This window comes from Acinonyx jubatus, chromosome B1 (assembly GCF_027475565.1).
Source record: "Acinonyx jubatus isolate Ajub_Pintada_27869175 chromosome B1, VMU_Ajub_asm_v1.0, whole genome shotgun sequence".
Taxonomy (NCBI): Eukaryota; Metazoa; Chordata; class Mammalia; order Carnivora; family Felidae; genus Acinonyx; species Acinonyx jubatus.
In genome coordinates, this window is record NC_069382.1 from 144431046 (window position 1) to 144444078 (window position 13033).

Consider the following 13033-nt stretch of genomic DNA (forward strand, 5'->3'; position numbering starts at 1 on the left):
AAACTGGTCAGCTACATGCAAAAGAATGAAACTGGACCACTTTCTTATACCACACACAAAAATAAACTCAAAAAGGAAGAAAGACCTAAATGTAAGACCTGAAACCATAAAAATCCTAAAAGAGAGCACAGAAAGAATGGTCTCTGACATCAGCCAGAGCAAAGGGTTTTAGATAGGTCTCCTGAGACAAGGGAAATCAAAGCAAAAATAAACTATTGGGAGTACATCAAAACAAAAAGCTTTTGCACAAAAGATTCAACAAAACTAAAAGGCAACCTGCTGAATGGGAGAAAATATTTGCAAATGACCTATCTGAAAAAGGGTTAGTATACAAAAAACCTACAAAACTCAATTAAAAAATGGGCAGAAGACATGAACAGACATTTCTCCAAAGACAACATACAGATGGCCAATAGATGTATGGAAAGAAGCTCAACATCACTTGTCATCAGGGAAAGGCGAATCAAAAGTACCATGAGATGTCACCTCACACCTGTTGGAATGGCTAAAGTAAAAAATACAAGAAACCACAAGGTTTTGGCAAGGATGTAGACAAAGGGGAACCCTCTTGCACTGTTGGTAGGAATGCAAACTTGTATAGCCACTCTGGAGAACAGTACGGAGGTTCCTCAAAAAGTTAAAAACAGAACTACCCTATAATCCAGTAATCGTACTACTAGATATTTGTCCCCCAAAATACCAAAACACGAATTCAAAGGAATACATGTATTCCTATGTTTATAGCAGCATTATTTACAACAGATAAATTATGGAAGCAGCCCAGATATCCATCAATAGATAAATGGATAAAGATGTAGTACATGTACACAAAAGGATATTACTCAGACATGAAAAAAAAATGAAATCATGCCATTTCCTACAATATGGGTGGAGGTAGAGAATATCATGATGAGCAAAATAAGTTAGAGAAATACAAATACCATATGATTTCACTCATACGTGGAAGTTGAAAAACAAACGAACAAAGCGGGGAAAAAGAGACAAGCCAAGAAACAGACTCTTAACTACAGGGAACAAATTGATGGTTACCAGAAGGGAGGTGGGTGGAGGGATGGGTAAAATAGGTGATGAAGATTAAGGAGTACACTTCTGGTGATGGGCACTGGGTGATATATTGAATTGTTGGATCACTATATTGAACACCTGAAACTACTCTAATACTGTATTTATACTGAAATTAAAGAGTTTAATAAAAAAAATACCCTGCAATCTAGGTTGTGTTCAATTCCTACTCTGCACATCAACTTTAAGGATAATACATACTTTATGCTACTAACATCCATCTCATCAGGTCATTCATCAGGGCAAGATACTGATAATGCACTGTATACTATTAAAGAGAATCTAAATGAAAAGAACTCTCTGGGAAATGAAATCATTCTGAAGAAGGTCATTTGTACTATCATACTATAATGGTACAGTTTCTAAACAGCCTGTAGGATCATGAAAATGTTCAAGATACTGCTCTGGTAAAGAGTATATGGCCTAACAGTTAGTAAAAGAGAATAATAGGTAAAGAAGCAAAGATGGGCTTTGTCTCACAATTTTGCCTAGAACTATTTTTTTTTTTTTTTTGGTGAAAAACCTACATTCCTTCTAAATCCAGTGACAAGATAAAAAAAAGTAGTGTTTAAGATTTTAAGTCGTTTCTATACCCAATGTAGGGTTCAAACTTATGACCCTGAAATCAAAAGTCACATGCTCTACCAGCTGAGCCAGTCAAGTGCCCCAACCAATTCTTTATAGGCAAGACAACTACTGTAAAATTCTACTTAAATATTTAATAAATTCATTTAAAAATATATTTCAATAATAAATTTAAGTGGCCACAACTGCTACTATAACACAGTAGCAGATTTCAGTTGGCTGTTTTCACCTTTTGTCCCCATCTGACTTACTAGTAGTCATTGCGACATGAGACTTCTCATTTAAGCCAATTATGATTATTTCTTCCCAGTTTTAGAATAGTTATAAGCAATGAACACTTGAAAGATTAAAGAGTGATACACAAATAATACTGAGCAAAGGCTCATATATTTAGCTATTAGCAGGTGAGAGCTAATTTTCAGTTAGAAAAAGAAACTCAACCAAGAGAATGCTTTTGGCAGCTTGTGTAGAGATTACTCAAGAGGACTCCTAAATGAGATGTTGCAATTCTTGTTACATGTAGTTTGTCATTAAACAGAAGTGATAGAGGTTATTGCAAAAGCAGAGATAAAGTTATTTTTTAAGTGAAAGAACAGGCTGATCTTAAACTCTGTGGCAAATTTAATAGGAAACAATATAGTTTATCTTTGAATGAATCAAAATTGAAATACTGTTAAGTAAACTAAGAATGTATGTTGTGTTATCTTAATGGAACTTATCAGTTATTCTCAAGTCTGGGCTTCTCAGTTATTTTTAAACTCTTTGGCCCTAATTTAGAGTGGATTTCCAAATAATTCACAGTAAGACTAAAACATTTTTTAATTAACTTACAAAATAAACCAGTAGTTTAGCCAAAGGAAAAGTTTAGAAGATTTTGAGGTGGCAGAAAATTCATCTTCCAACAGTATAGAGTTGGTTCTTGAAGTGCAAGACTATCTTCCCATATGGTCTCTAGCAAGGTTTGCAGTATCTTTTAATCTCCTTTACCACATAGATGTCCATTGGCCTTACCGCAGTAACTAAACAAGATCAAAGCAGAGATCTTTTTCCAACTAACATGACTCCATTTTCTGAACCTAAAACCCTACTATTTTCAATATAGATGGTGGATCAGACTAAAAATGTAACTGTTTAGTGCAGTTTACCAAGATTTGGAAGGAATCTGCCCATGTAATTAATCCTTTGCTACTAAATCATTACTGAAATTCTAAATTACTTGTCTGTGATGGTCCTAAAGCCAAGATACAGTGTTGGCTTTAAAATATTCTGCTGAGTTCCAGTGATCTTCTCAGTTTGGAGAGCTCTGCCAGCAAAGAAATTGGACAACAGCTAAAATAAGAGTAATAGCTAATGTAAACAACAGTAATAGAGAACATTAATGTTATCATGGGTTTGATGTCATGGTAAACTCTGTACATGGATTATCTTCATTAAGCTCACAACAATCTTGTGACAAAGGTACTAAGAGTTATCACTACTTTGCATAGGAGAAAAAAATCAGGCTTAAACAAAACTTCCCAAGGCTATAGGGCCAATAGGAGCTGAGGGAGGATTTGATTTCATAGCTTATGTACCCAACCCTTACCTGACTCAGTTTCCTGAAAAGAGGGCTACACCAAGACCCAGGGACTGACCTGATTCCAATGATGGAATAATGATAACTATGCCTTTCTGGGTAATTTACAAAACCTATCTGGGGCTTGGTTCCCTCTTCTGCATCCTGCAAGGCCACTATGAACTCTCAAGTTATACTATTCCCAAACATATTAATTGTAGAGTGTTTGTAGAAAGAACTTTAAATGAGCTCCAGGGAGTCCAACATTTGCCACTAACTTTTGTGATTTGGGGCATTTACCACCACCTCCATCACCCCTAGTTATTTGCCCTTCAAGGGTTATTTTTAATATGTAGGTCAGTGCTTTAAAAAGTGTAATATAGGACATGAAGTACTATCCCACCGTATTCAATAAAATTTTAAAACATTAAATTATGGAATGGGTGATAAGTTGGCTTCTCATTCTCTCCCTGCCCCCTTAGGACTTAAAAACAACTAGTCTGTGATATTTTAAAGATAATCCTTACTTGTAGTACATTTAAAGAAAGGCAGACCAATAGAGAGAAACCTCCAAGTTTCCATTTATACATGAGAAGGGTAGAGACAGTCCCAAGATGCTTAACTCACAGGGCAGGTGGGAAATGTGCCCATTAATACATTAAGTACATTTTAGTAAAAAGCAGCAGTGGGGGAAAAAATTCTATATATACCCTGACTCTTGCAGTTTGACAAAGTTAATGATTAAAATCTTCTACATTTTCCCCCAGGGTGTCTATTTGTCTTGATTGATATTATTTTATCTCTTATGGTCCAAGGATGACTGCCCTTGCTTCTGTGTAGAGATTAATAATTGATTGGTTCATAGTCAGGAATCTTAGTAAAAGGGAATTGGTTACTTTGGGCTGTCATTTTTACTGGGTGACGTACAGGAGACAAGGTGCTGCAGAACTCACCAGCAGAAAAATGAAGAGAATTCTGGTTCTTCTGCTTGCTGTAGCATTTGTGCATGCTCTAGAAAGAGGTAAGACTTCCATTGGTGTGATCATTTATAAAAACTCTTAGTAGTCTGATTTTCCATTACCCTTTTGAAAAGTTATACAAAAATTAGAGAACAGAGAGTTGGTATACAAGAACAGAGAGTTGGTAAACATGTTGAGAAAGGATAGAATCAAAAAGGCACTAATGTGAGCTCAAATGTGGCATATAGCATTTAATTGAAATAGACAAGAAATCAAGAATCTCAGAAAAGAAAATTGAAAAGATAATTGTCCTTCTTTGATTTTTTTGAGAGCCAAGATTTGGAGAGAATCACTTGAAATTAGAAATTCAGTTGTTAGAAGATAATGCAAATGGAAGCTGTGGTCAATCAATGAGCACTTTTCCCCCTAGACTTCAAAGATTTATGGTCTTTGAGAGCATAATATGTTCTATCAATGATGCATGAAGTCAGCAAAGATCCTAGATCCTCTTTAAGGAATTCTGTGTATGTTTAATATTTGAAAGTGCATTATAGTTTCTAAAACATCCACATGAAAGAATATAGCTTAATTATCTTGATAACCATGTTTTAGATTTTTCATTAATATTCTTTAAATGGGAGGGGCACCTAGATGGCTCAGTCAGTTAAACGTCTGACTCTTGGTATAGGCAAGGGTCATGATTCATGATTTGTGAGATCCAGGCCTGCATTGGGCTCTGCACAGAGATTCTCCCTCTCTCCCACTCTCTCTCTCTCTCTGCCCCTCCCCCAATTGCTGGCTCACTCTCAAAATAAACATTAAATTTTTTTTAAATATTCTCCAAATGGCATCTCGTCTTTGAGCAATGTTTAAAAATGTTTTTAAATGATAGAAGCTGAAATAGAAGCATGCGACTTCATGAAAAGTTTCCAAGCTTCAAATTCATAATCCTTTCCAATTTCCTTCTCTGGCTGATTCTTTAGTGCTTCTAAGGAAATCTGCATTCATCTTGGAGAAGTGAAACTTACATTTAGTGCTATCCGTGAGCAGCCTCACTCAAGTCATGTGGTAGTATTCATATTAACAACATATCTAACCAATAGACTAAGATGTATAACCCAGAAATTACCAGTTACTGTGACATGAACAACTTTATTCCTCTTCTCTGTACATTCACTTTTCCTTGATCTTTTATCCAAGTTATTTTACATTTTAAGTTATAGATAGATAGATAGATAGATAGATAGATAGATAGATAGATGTTTATTTTTGAGAGTGGGATAGGAGCAAAGAGAGAGAGGGAAACACAGAATCTGAAACAGGCTCCAGGATCTGAGCTGTCAGCATAGAGCCCCACGTGGGACTTGAACCCAGAAGCCATGGGATCATGACCTGAGCTGAAGTCGGATGCTTAACCAACTGAGCCACCCAGGCACACCTCATTTATAGATTTTTAAGTAAACTACAGATCCTATGCTCGACTACAAAGTCTGAGATCTCATGGGGTATAAATTGTGTCCTTTACAAGAGCCCTAAATAGGCCACGTCCCAGGAAACCCTGAAAGCTTACTCCTTTGCCTATGGTTTCCCTGGGGCATATACGAACCTGAGAAATCCTACCGAAATACGTTCACATCAAGATCTTCAAAACACAGAAGATCTAGTAATGGCTAGGTCCTGGGATTGTATGTGGATGCCCAGCATAGGGCAGGGGTCATCATTTTGGACTGCTGACTCTGAAAGTGCATATTGGCTTCCCAAAGGATCACAAATGTCCTCTGGAAAAGGACATTTTGCAACTTCTATTTTGACTTTCAGCATTCTCTCAGGCTCTAATGAAATGGATCCTGAGAACTTCAATTAAGTTCAGACCTTAAAGGAAGCTTAACAATGAACTTCAGATTACTTAGATTCCAAAGGTCAGATGATAACCCCCAAGACATAAAATACATTTATAAGTAATAAATGTCCAATATTTGGAAATAGTACTCCTGACCCACCAGTCCTGAGCATGACCCAAATGACCAAGTCAATGATTTACCTGGGAGCTAGGTAGGCTCTCTTCTAGCAGAAAGTTACTATATTATATATATATATATATATATATATATATATAATATATATATATACACACACACACACACACACATATATATACACACACACATATATACACACACACACATATATACACACACACACATATATACACACACACACATATATACACACACACACATATATACACACACACACATATATACACACACACACACATATATACACACACACACATATATACACACACACACATATATACACACACACACATATATACACACACATATATATACACACACATATATATACACACACATATATATACACACACACACATATATTTGTATGTATATAAAATAAATGGAGTTGAGAGGAGGCTTGGATAGTAGACAATAGGTATGTGTTGCAGTTCTATTATAGTTCTAGAGAGCTGATCAACAATCCACAACATGTAACTAGAAGACCTTTTTCCAAAGTATATTTCATTCAAGACTCATGTTAGGAGAAGTTTTATGGCCAAACACATAAGAAATAAGCCATACATTAGTCTTTCTTGGCTGGTTTACAATCCATGTCTTTGTTACCCTAAAGGTTCCAAGAAGTCACACAAGAAAGAAACCTTACTTCACCCAGTTTCCCAAACACACGGGCTCTTTCCTAAAGTGTCCAGACACCATGGAAGTATTCTTTGGGAAAGCTCAGGTTTAAGATGGATACTGCTGCAGCTCAACATGAATAGCGGCTCCAGTCGGACAAATCCTGTCCTATCAAATGGCCCTGGAGATTTAGTGCACAAGCCCTTGGGTACATCTTGGGAGAAAAGGGCTTACCAAGTATGCCAAATCCGGATGGAGTCCTAAAAATACCTCCACATTAGCTACCCCATGAGAGGCAAGAAGTCTGTGTATGCCAATCACCTCTCCACTCAAGTTTCTTTCCTCAGGACTGAAATCTAAAATCTATCTCTCCCTCTCCCCAAGAAAGCAGCAGGAAGGCTGACATAGCTACACAATTACTAAGGAAATAATGCTACGGGAAATAAGCCTCTGCATTTTATAGGAGCTGTTGGCAAGAGCGGGATCTATTATTACAAACATTTTCCTTTTTGCTTGAAGCATCTCATTCTCAACATATGTACTGTTACTAGATGGGGTATCAAATAGCAAGAAGAAAGTAAGTTCTTTGAGTTGTGGGGGAGCTGCATTTATCCTTCTCCCGCTTGCCTGTCAGAACACCCCTAGACAATGTGGGTTATCCCAATTTCCCAAATCACCATTGAATCACCATTTCTCTTTTCCACAAGCTCAGCCTTCATCAGTAGCCATATTAAAAATAAGTTGCTCTAAGTTTGATTCAGGAGCATCGCTGCGCAGAATGTCAGAGAAGTAATTTAGGATACGTAGAGATCTTCTCTGTTTTCTCATATAGGTCTTTGTATCCTCTCTGCAAAACCTACATAAATGGTTATTGAGGGGGTGACCCAGGATAGGAGGTCTACATGATGAAAAGGAGCCAGCCATGAAAAGATCTAGAAGTGTGTTTCAAGGTGAAGGAACAGAGGTATAAAAGTCTTAGGAACAAGTATGGCCTGAATCAAGTTCACAAAGCAGCCAGAGAAAAAGCACAAAAGAGGCTTAGCTCTTTTTGAGGGAAAAGGAGGAGGAGCTGAAGTCAAAGAGGTAGCTAACTTTATCACAAAGGCACTGTTAACTTCCCTGGAAATTAATAGCAAAGTTACACTCCACTGTTGTTAGGTACAAAGCCAGGTACACACTCACCACCATATGGCTACTATAGGGAGAAGTATGTATGCTTTAAGCAGACATGAGGTTAATCTAGGAGGAAGAGATGAAGAATTTTTTTTAATGTTTATTCATTTTTGAGAGAGAAAGCATGAGCGAGGTAGGGACACCGGATGGCAGAGGGGGATGGTGGCAGAGGATCCAAAGTGGTCTCTGAGAGGGCACCAGCGAGCCCAATGAGGGGCTTGAACTCACGAACCTAACCATGAGATCATGACCTTGGCCAAATTTGGACGCTCAGCCAATTGAGCCACTCAGGTGCCCCAAGAGATGAACAATCCTTAATAGGCATCTATTACCCTTCTCCCTGGGTGTCTATGGCCACTTAACCTATTTTTTTCTGCCCACCACTACACTGCTCTGTCCCCCACCCCTTCCAGTTCCTCTGCTAAAGTCACACTGACATCCACACTATCCCACACACTATGTGCTCTGCACCTAAGGAGCTTGTGCTAGCTCCCCCCCTCCTCTTAGAACACTGATCCACCTGATATCCACATGGCTCCCTTCCTCACCTCCTTTCAAGTGTCTGCTCCAAGTTCATGTACATAAGAGGCTTCCCTGACCAACCTATCTCAAATAGCACTGACTATTCCATTTTTCCTTATCCCTTTACCTTGATTTCTTTTTAGTACTCCTTACCTTATCTGATCACCAGCTGTGTATTATAATAAATGTAAAATGTAGAACCCAACCTCTAGGAAATCAAGGAGTTTATTTTTGTTCCTTGCTTAATTCCAAGTTTTAGAAGACTACTTGACATGTAATATGTGTTCAACAGATTTTTTGCGTAAAATCAGAAAGTTAGGATTGTTAGGTAGTTTTGATTATTTAAGGAAAATTAAACGTCAACTAGGACATATAATAGATATCCTGGAAATAGTAAACTCTGTAAAATTATAAAATAAGATTTATAAAGTATCCAATGTGAAACATTAGAGTCTATGCACTAAATATAGCCAATATTCATAATGTGTCAGCATGTTCAAAATCTTTTGAATAAATTTCATCTTTACAACACCCTGATCAACTCAGTACTATTATCCCCACTTTGAAAGCGAGAGAAATTATCCAAGGAAAATAAGCTAATAAGTGGCAGAATCAGAATTTTACCTAGATTAGTTAGGTTTACAAAGATAATGCTTGAAATCATGGTTTTGTTGCCTCTCATGGGACAGGTATCTAAACAATCTCTCACTAACCTAAGGACAAAAGAGAAAAACAGTTCATTAGCACCTGTTTAGGGGGAATTAAGTCAAATTCACTCTGCCTACTATGGTCATCCAGAACTGATCCAAACTCTAGTTCATCCATACTCCATAGGACTGGCTCTGTCTTCTAACTTCCCTGTTTTCCCAGTACCATAACCTTGGAATTGCTTGATGTCCAATCCTGCAGAGACTTCCTGAGTTTTGTTGTTTTCATTTTTGTTATCTATATTCAATCATGTCCATATTCTACCAATTTCAGCCCTGAAGTAAATCAGCCTTATACAGAGCATTCCACTATAGGAACCTCCTCCATACTCCCTTTTGCCTCTCTTTTACCTCCTATGTGTATTTAAGCTCAAACCGTGTGAACACTACCTCTCATATCTACATTTCCATATACGGTCTTTGTCCAGGCCCTTGTTCCCCTTTGCATGGTTATTGTAATGGCTTCTGACCAAATCCCTACCTCTTATCTCTTCCCCACTTGGTTCATATTAGAATACAAAATACACAACCTGACAATCTGATAACTGGAGTCCAAAAGATGAATTACATAAAAGTCAGGATCACTACTGAGAGATTAATGAAATGATCAATTTGAGCTTGTACAGCCAGCTGGTAGGATTTCAGGGATCAGGCTATCTAATATAAATCCACCCCAATTCTAGTCTGTTTAAAGCCACCTAATGGTAAGTACAAGTTCAGGCTGAAATAGGAGTAAGCAAATGGTAGGCAGAATGGAGCCCTCTAAAAATGTCTAGATCCTAAGGTCCAGAACCTGTGAGTAAATAGGTAGGTTACATCACAAAAGGGAATGAAGGTTGCAGATGGAAAAAAGGTTGCTAATCAGCTGACCTTCAAATAGAAAAATAATGCTGGATTACCCGGTGGGGTCAATGCAATCACAAGGTGCTTATGGTAGAAGAAAAGCAGAAGAGTCAGAGGAAGGGGTGACTAAGGAAAAAAAGATGCAAAATTCTAGCTTTGAAAATGGAGAGGACGGCCTGGTCCCAAGAAATGTTGACTGCCTCTAGAAGCCAGAATAGAAAAGGAAACAGATGATCTCCTTAAACCTCCAGGAAGAACATAGTCCTATTGACACTTTGATTTTAGCCCAAGGAGACCTTGGCCAGACTACCTAACAGAACTATAAGGCAGTAAGTTTGTGTTGATTAAACCACTAAATTTGTGGTAGTTTGTTACAGTAGCAAAAGAAGTCTCATATAGCAGGTTTCTGGGCCCTGTGACGAGTTGAGACTTCCCAGAGAAAACGAGAAGTGAGGCAAGGCATCTCACGGTTGATGAGCTACCATTTTATTTGTCAGATCCAGTGAAAGCTGGCCAGGAGATGACTGGGGTGCACGTTGACTCATTTCGCTGATTTCTTAGTTTCTATTTTTATCTTCTCTTTCATATTCCTTTTACCAGAAAGTAACTTAACCTATCTCCTGCAAGGAGGACTGGAACAAATCACAGAATATCTATATCACCAGAGTAGAGAATATCTGATAATATATACCATAATTGGATTTTGCTATGAAAAGTTGAATTTTGCTATAAAAAGTTTTTAACACTGAGCATTTAACACATTAGGCAGGAGAGGTGCTAAGCATTTTTACATAGATTAATGTAGAAGAACCTTATGAAAAAGATACTATTGATTACCTTAAGCCCAAGATTACTCTTTCTTGAATTCCCCTACAGGAATAGATTTCAATGGATACCCCATACCTTAAAATTAAAACTATGACTATTAAGTCTGTGTTTAAGTCTCATACTTCGGTTCTCTTATTGGACTATTCATTTTCCAAGTAGGATTTATGATTTTCTAACGTAAGACAGCTCTTCAAGTTGTACCCTCCACACAAATACTTCTCCCAATTCATTTACTCCTGTTAAAATCCTGCCTATTATTCATGATTCACTTCAGGTAATAGTTCCTTTCTTGAGACTTTCTAAAAGCTCTCCCTTCCATTCTCAAGTTTCATAATGCTTTGTTTCAGTCTCTTCTTGGGCAATGATCACTACTGGTATGACATGCTTATCTCTACCACCAGACTTCAGTTCCTTAAGTATCGGGGTCTTCTGAGTTTTGGCATAGCACCTTTTTATTCCTGTAGGCTATACAATGCATTCCAAATTTCCACATCAAGATGTAGAACATATCGCCCTCAAGTATCCCAAAAGTGGGAATATGAAACTTGCTCCCTGATCTTCACCCCTGCAAAAGCATTTGTAGATGACAAGGTGCCCAACTTATAAAGGGAAGGGGCAGTGCAAGGAGATGTAGAAAGAATGCCCTCCTTTGAGACTTTGGTGAGACCACTACAGTAGACCCATGGACGTTAAATATGAGTGAAGTCCATGAGGCCACTCTCTACCACAACTGTCGTTTCTAGAGAACTGACTCACTGACCCCGTATCTCCTACTGTTTAATTTTCAAAATATAAAATGAAGCTTTATTTGTTCTTCTGATGGCATCCTAAGAAGGACATTTCATTTCCTCTAAATTGTTTAATCTATAGAGGTCATGTAGAGTTCTAGGTTTAGTATTAGAAGGATTGAATTTCTTTCTATGGACTCAAACCCAGAAAACTGCACACTGGCCTATAATCATTATCAATGTGAAAGACCAGATCAGTGTTTTACGATTAAAAAAAGCCATAGAAATGAGAACCAAAAAAGCCTGAAAAAATGAAATCAAGTTTTAATTCGCCACTGCTTCATTAACAGGGATTCTAGCAATAAATCAGTAGTTTTATCTCCAATAACTAGGGAAGCTTCCTAAACCTGTCCAGCAAGGCTCAATTTCTCAAGCAAAATCACTATTCTGAAATCAATATATAGTCTGCTTAGTTTAAGTAAATGCTACAAATCATATTTCTAAGTTCACACTCACACACCTCCCCCCCCAAATATATGGACATTTTCTGACACCAATGAGTCTGTCAGTGCATGATGGAAATGAAAATGCCAAAGGAATAAAATTAAAACAATATATAATGCTCCATGGAGCTCTGAATACCTATGATTCTCCAAAACAAAAAAGGAAAATAGCAACATTAATACGGTTTCTAGCATCCTACATAAGCATTTATTCAATTCAATGTTATTTAGGGTACAGCCATTGCTCCTGGTATATAAATGGCTTTTATAGGGGACCGAATTTGTTTTAGAGAAATACTGTAGCAGTAGTTCAAGCATTCAAAATACATTTTTTAGCAAAGTTTGTACCAGGACAGTAGTACCTTATGGTCTGTCTATTTTCAACTAGATTGAAAATTCCATGAGGGCAGAAGGAGTATTTTGCTCTCCATTGTATATTCACTACTGAATCCAACCACCTAGTACAGAGTAGGTCTTCAAAACATATCTGTTTCATTTATTAATACTACTAGCTCTGTTGAGAGAGAGGAGGTACATAAAGCAATACCAATTTCCTGAAAATAAATCAAGTTTTCAGAAGTCTAGATAGAATTAGACACAACTTACCAGAATATTTCACAATATAGAAAGAAATGGGACAGGCTATTGCAAAAAGCAAAAATTCCATTAATTTGTAAACATTTAGTGCTTAGGGGTCACTTGATGTCAAAGTGATTTCACCAGAGTCACTGAGATTATGCCAATATTTACTGGGGCTGTATCAAAGTCCAGATTGCCTTCTTTATAACCACATGGAACATTCAAGAACAGACTGTCATTTATCATTCATTCTAGATAGTATTTAATTACATGAATCAAAGTGGGTTCAACTGGTATGAAAACATTTAACA

At 37.3% G+C, this 13033-nt stretch overlaps 1 protein-coding gene across 1 annotated transcript in view; it reads left to right on the plus strand.

Annotated features, from left to right (window-relative positions):
* Positions 1-4030: 4030 nt before the first annotated feature.
* Positions 4031-13033, plus strand: part of GC (GC vitamin D binding protein) — a 31549-nt gene continuing 22546 nt past the window's right edge. Inside the window, exon 1 of the mRNA XM_027058158.2 lies at positions 4031-4244. Within this exon, the coding sequence (XP_026913959.1) occupies positions 4187-4244 (58 nt within the window). The 5' untranslated portion in view covers positions 4031-4186. The remainder of the gene's footprint in view (positions 4245-13033) is intronic.